The sequence below is a fragment of the Carassius carassius genome, chromosome 41, assembly GCF_963082965.1.
Source record: "Carassius carassius chromosome 41, fCarCar2.1, whole genome shotgun sequence".
Classification (NCBI taxonomy): Eukaryota; Metazoa; Chordata; class Actinopteri; order Cypriniformes; family Cyprinidae; genus Carassius; species Carassius carassius.
The window spans coordinates 23,583,680-23,589,154 of NC_081795.1; the positions used below are offsets into that span (position 1 = coordinate 23,583,680).

General features: G+C 36.7%; 1 protein-coding gene across 1 annotated transcript; it reads left to right on the top strand.

Annotated features, from left to right (window-relative positions):
* The first annotated feature begins 4,300 nt into the window (after window positions 1-4,300).
* LOC132122997 (putative gustatory receptor clone PTE03) lies at window positions 4,301-5,218 on the top strand. Its single transcript, XM_059533533.1, has one exon. The coding sequence runs from the start codon at window positions 4,301-4,303 to the stop codon at window positions 5,216-5,218; it is 918 nt and encodes a 305-aa protein (XP_059389516.1).
* The last annotated feature ends 257 nt before the right edge of the window (window positions 5,219-5,475 follow it).

The window sequence follows — 5,475 nt, forward strand, 5'->3', positions numbered from 1 at the left end:
CTTTATCTTGACACATAGCAGTGTAGGGAACAGACTAAATGCAGGCGCAGTACGTGATGGCTGGCTTCTTGGTGAGTTTAACAATATTAAAAAGTAGAAACTGTAACAATTTTGTTTTTAATATAATTATAACCTGCAGGCGACAGTGGCTACCCCCTGAGACGCTGGCTCCTCACCCCATTTTTAAACCCGCAGAGCGCAGAGGAAACTCATTATAACGAGGTCCACTCTCGTGCCCGCGCAGTTGTGGAGCGTGCCATCGGCATCCTGAAATGCAGATGGCGTGCTCTGGATGCCTCGGGTGGCAGACTTTTATACCATCCAGCAAAAGTGTGCAAGATTGTCAGGGCGTGTGGTGTTTTGCACAATATAGCACTGAGAAACGGTATTCCTCTCCCTCCTGATCTCCCTCTACCCCAGCATTACGACCCCGAGCCACAGCCCCCTGGCCGACAAGAGGGATATCAACGAGGTGCAAGAATCCGTGAGGATGTCATGCGGCGTTTGTAAAGAAAGACAAAACTCAAGGTTCATGTTTTAACTGCATCTTTTAATGATTGTGCAATTTCTTGCATCACTTCTCTCATCTGCCGTAGCTCATCTGCAACCCTGTTGACAGCGTTTATTGTCTCTCGCTGTAACTGCAGGACTGCGTCAGTGAGTACCCGACCACTTTTGGACGTGCCAGACGCAGAAGGGGCACTGCTTTGAGCCGGACGCTGTGCATCTGCATCTGAGAACCCCTCACCCTGAACCTCCTGTTCATTTACAGCTTCAGACTCCGGAAGGACTGGAGGACAAACAATTGGCAACATTTATCCATTTATCACCCCACACACTCAAATGTACAGCGTTAATGATTAAAAATCGGTTTAACCTTGCTCCTCTGTGGTTTCAGTCACGTCAGTGTCTCCCTCCTTTTCCGACACAATACCACACACGCTGACCTCCCCAATTATAGCCGCGATTTTGCTGTCCACTGATGTGAGATCAGCTGTACATGGGCCCCCACCAGTTGCAGCCACGCTCTGGCGGTGGGAGGACAGTTTTCTCTTTGCCTCCACCTTGAATGAATGAGAATCTTTATTTCACATATTTTGCATACTGTAAGCACATGTAAATAAAACTTTTTGAAAATCAATATTGCTATTTATATAGGTATATAGCCTAATAAAACACAAATGTAATATGTTGGTAAAAAAAAAATTTGTATACCTTCAGGTCGGACCATTTTTTCTTTAATTCTGCAACTGTCCGTTCTGTCCCACTGACACAATTGACGGCAGAAGCAATACTTTGCCACTCGCACTGCTTCTTTTTATTAGTGACCCCACTGCTGTGGCCACCAAATAACACAGTTTTCCGAGCCTCCACCTCCCCTACAAGTGTTTCAATCTCAGTATCTGAGAAATTACGTTTTTTTCCTCTTTTCTCACCTGTCGCCATTATTAAAATTAGGCTAACAGAAATGCACGTTTTCACTTTCTTGGATTAATTAATTGGCGGGTCGCATGCCAGTTTTCCAGGTATATATGGGATTCCACTCTCATTTACATGCTGATCAGCAATCATGAGGTGATTTGCATTGACTATTTATGGTTAAAAATGGGCGTGTACAGGGCGGGATATGAGGCTGGTTCACGTACGCACATCTGCGGGTGATCTGTGATTTATAAAGGGAACATTGCTTACAGGTGTGCGTACGCACGGTTTTATAAATCGGAATATTTTTTGGCGTATGCCATTTTTGGCTTTTGGGCGCACGTAAACTTTTAGTAAAGATCCTACGCATAGTTTTATAAATGAGACCCCTGGTGTTTGGATTTGTACTTCAATATAATGAGCTCCAAGTTTAAGAATAGCCCTAGACTAGTTTCTCTCTCTCTCTCTCTCTCTAATAAAAACAACATTAGCTCAATGAAATACGCCTGCCTTGCTAAATGTTGGGCTCGTGATCAATAAGTTGTATTTGCCTCAATCTGATTTAGTAAAATCAAACCACAGACAGTGAAGCTGCTTCACTGAGCGCGAGTCCCGCGCGCTGTGAGGCAGGAACAGAGGATTCCGCTTGGTCTAAAAGCCTTCCGCAAATACCCACGCACAGCACAAGCAGAAGCAGAGCACATCCGCCAAAAATCAACCTGCAGCAATGCTCGTTGTTCGACTCGCCAAGCTTTACTTTTGTAGGTCGCATGGCAGTAAATAATTCGATAATATGACCATGCAGTCAATACAGATATTTAAAAAAAACATTAAAACAAGGCTGTAAAAGGGCTGTAAAATAAAACAATAAAAAACGCACGCCGGACACAAGTGGAGCGATGCTCGTTCTGTTTATGATGAAATGTACTGATACTGCGTTCAGATGATTTGACACTATAGTGTGAAGTCATCACGTTTAGACACACTTTTCACTGTGGGGCACAAATGACAACTCTCGCATCCGGTGTAGACACAGACAGTGACTGCTCTATTTACAAATAAGTTCTATAAGAAAAAAAAAAAAACTAAACCAGCGGCATAACGAGATTGAAATATAAACTAGAAAATATATTAACAGGTCCTCCGTCCATGACACTGACTCACTGCTGAGCTGCAGTTTTAATCTTAACAGCTCTTAAAGTTGAGTGGATGGTTAGATGCATGATGGGCTAGTATTAAATAAATAAATAAAAATAAATAAATAAATAAAAATAAAGGTCTTTCCAGCATTAAGGTAATAACATTACTGTTTTTTTAATCATCTTGTTGCAGTTATAAATTTGACTGCTAAATGAAAGATAAAGAACTATATTAAAACTTGTTTTGTAAAATTTCTTTGTCATTTGAATATTGATTTAAAAATCGTTTTAAATCATAAATCAGATTTTTTTTCTAAAATAAAAAAAAAAATCTGGGATTTTTTTTTAGGCCATAGGCTATTGCCCTACTTTAAAAGCAAGTAAAGAAGGCTCCCTTTAAAATCACTTAAGTTTTCAATTACTAAAGCTCTTTTTTACATCGTGTGAATTTTGTTGATTATAATGAGAGAACTTGAGTTTAATCGTGAGGATGTTTTATTAATCCGTCCCTTCTTTATAGTTTCAAAGATTTAATCGTGCAGGTTTAATTTTATTTGTTTCTTGTTTTAGGCAAATTAGGCCTAAATAATGGGAACGAAATTATACAGTGCTTCAAGTTTAAACATGCAACAATTTCTTAATCAGTTTACAGACAAATGTCTTTTTCCCAATAAGTTATGTCAAAATAAAGGACAGGTAACGAATAACAAAAATGCATGTTGTTTTATAAAAGGAAAAAATATATTTATATTTAAAATATAAATTAAAATATAGGCATAATATATGAAAATATTGACATTTTGCAAAACTGACATCTATTTGCGAAAATGTGCTTTGGTGCGCTTGTTTAATAACTTGTGGTTAAAGCGCCACTCAGCAGTCAAAAGCTGCAAATGCACTTTACACACGCCGCGGCGGCGGTACACAGAACGGTAAAAAGGGCCTTTTGAATGACTACTTACTGTATAATAGCACTTAACGGGACCAGCGTCATACACATTTAGAAAAAAGTAGCTGGATTCTGATTACTTTTATGTGACTGATCAACCTTTTTTATGTAGTTTTGGGTAACAAATTGTTTTGTAGGTATTACTGGAATAATAATGAAAAACTGACATTTTAAATCAACATTTCAAACAAAAACAAAACAAATCAAACAACAAATAAAGACAAAAATTAGTCATTGATAATATCTAAACATATATCCAAATTCAAATGTAATGAAAATTATTTGGGTGGGGGCTGTCAGTTTGGATTTCGCCTAGGGCGTCAAAATGATTAGAAATGGCCCTGTCTGAGTGAAATGTCCTGAGAACTTTATCATTCTACTCTTGAAAACACTTGCATGAATGCTTTTACTTGTTTAAACTTGTTACAGATTATTGACAAAATTTGATTTCAAGATCGGATCTGCAGCTGAGCAAGGTCAGGTTTTTTTTTTATGCTGCTGTGATTATGCCACAGCAGGCCTCCTGAGACATTGTTGGTAATTTTTTGTAAAATTTGTTGACTGTTGAATTATTATTGTGCTAGCCATTTATTTAATTATTAATTCACTAATCCAACTGACTTCTAAAATCTAAAAAGACTTTACATTCATTCACATTGAATTCTTTGTCAAACAATGTGGCTAAACATATTCCAAGGTAATGAACAATGTTTGTTTTTTGGTGTAAAACTTAAATTATATTGTTTTCTCTCTTTCTCAGGTCAGTGAAAGTATCCCTTGTGTAAGGAAAATGGGAAATGGCACATATTTTTACTTCATGTTGTTTGAAAACCTTGGGTGCATAAAATATGTTTTTTTCAGTTTGGGGTTTATTTTTTACTGTGTTGTCATATATTCCAATGCTCTTATTATTCTTGCTGTATTTCTGGAAAAGACATTGCACCAACCCATGTACATTTTGATTTCATGTTTGTCCATCAACTCAGTTTATGGTACAACTGGTTTTTTCCCAAGGTTACTGACAGACCTGCTGTATGATACACATAGAATCTCATATGAAGCTTGCATCATACAGAGTTTTTTCATTTACTCATATGCAGGTTATGAGCTTACAATATTAATGCTAATGGCATTTGATAGGCTTGTTGCAATTAATAAACCTTTGCATTACAACAACATAATTACCACACGTTTTCTAGCTCTTATAATAGTTATAGCATGGCTTTATCCAATGATTTTTGTTGGTTTTGCTGGTATTTTGACTGCCAGGCTGAAAATGTGTGATAACAAATTGTTTAAGGTATACTGCCACAACTACGAAATTGTCAAACTATCTTGTGTGAACCATAATATTAATAATATTTATGGACTTACTATAACATTTACAACAATTTGTATCCCTTTGAGTTTTATATTATATTCTTATGTCAAAATTATTATAATTTGTCAAAGAAGCTTAAAAGAGTTTAGGAGCAAAGCGTATCAAACTTGTATTCCACACATAGTTATCCTTGTTAATTTCTCAGTTGCTCTTTTTTGTGAGCTCACTTTGAGTCGGTTTGTGAATGGGGAAATTCCTATAGAGCTAGCTGTTATCCTTTCACTGGAATTCATTGTTATACCACCCTTTGTAAACCCTATTGTTTATGGTCTAAACTTTCCTGGTATCCGCAAAAAAATTAGACATCTTATAAAAGCCTCCACATAGCCTGCTTTGTTGTGATACTGATATACAGATAGCAAAGTTTAAATACATTTAAAGATAATTGTTTAATAAAGCAATCAATCAGCTTAATATGATTGTTGTTTTAATATGAAGTTTTTCATGAATATCTTGGATGACATTGGGGTCAGTAAATTATCTGTAATGTTTTAATCTGGAAGTGAACTAATCCTTTAAAGCAAATACAAGTATTTCTATTATATTTGCTGTCATCTCCCATTCATCTCTGTAGAATTTTACTA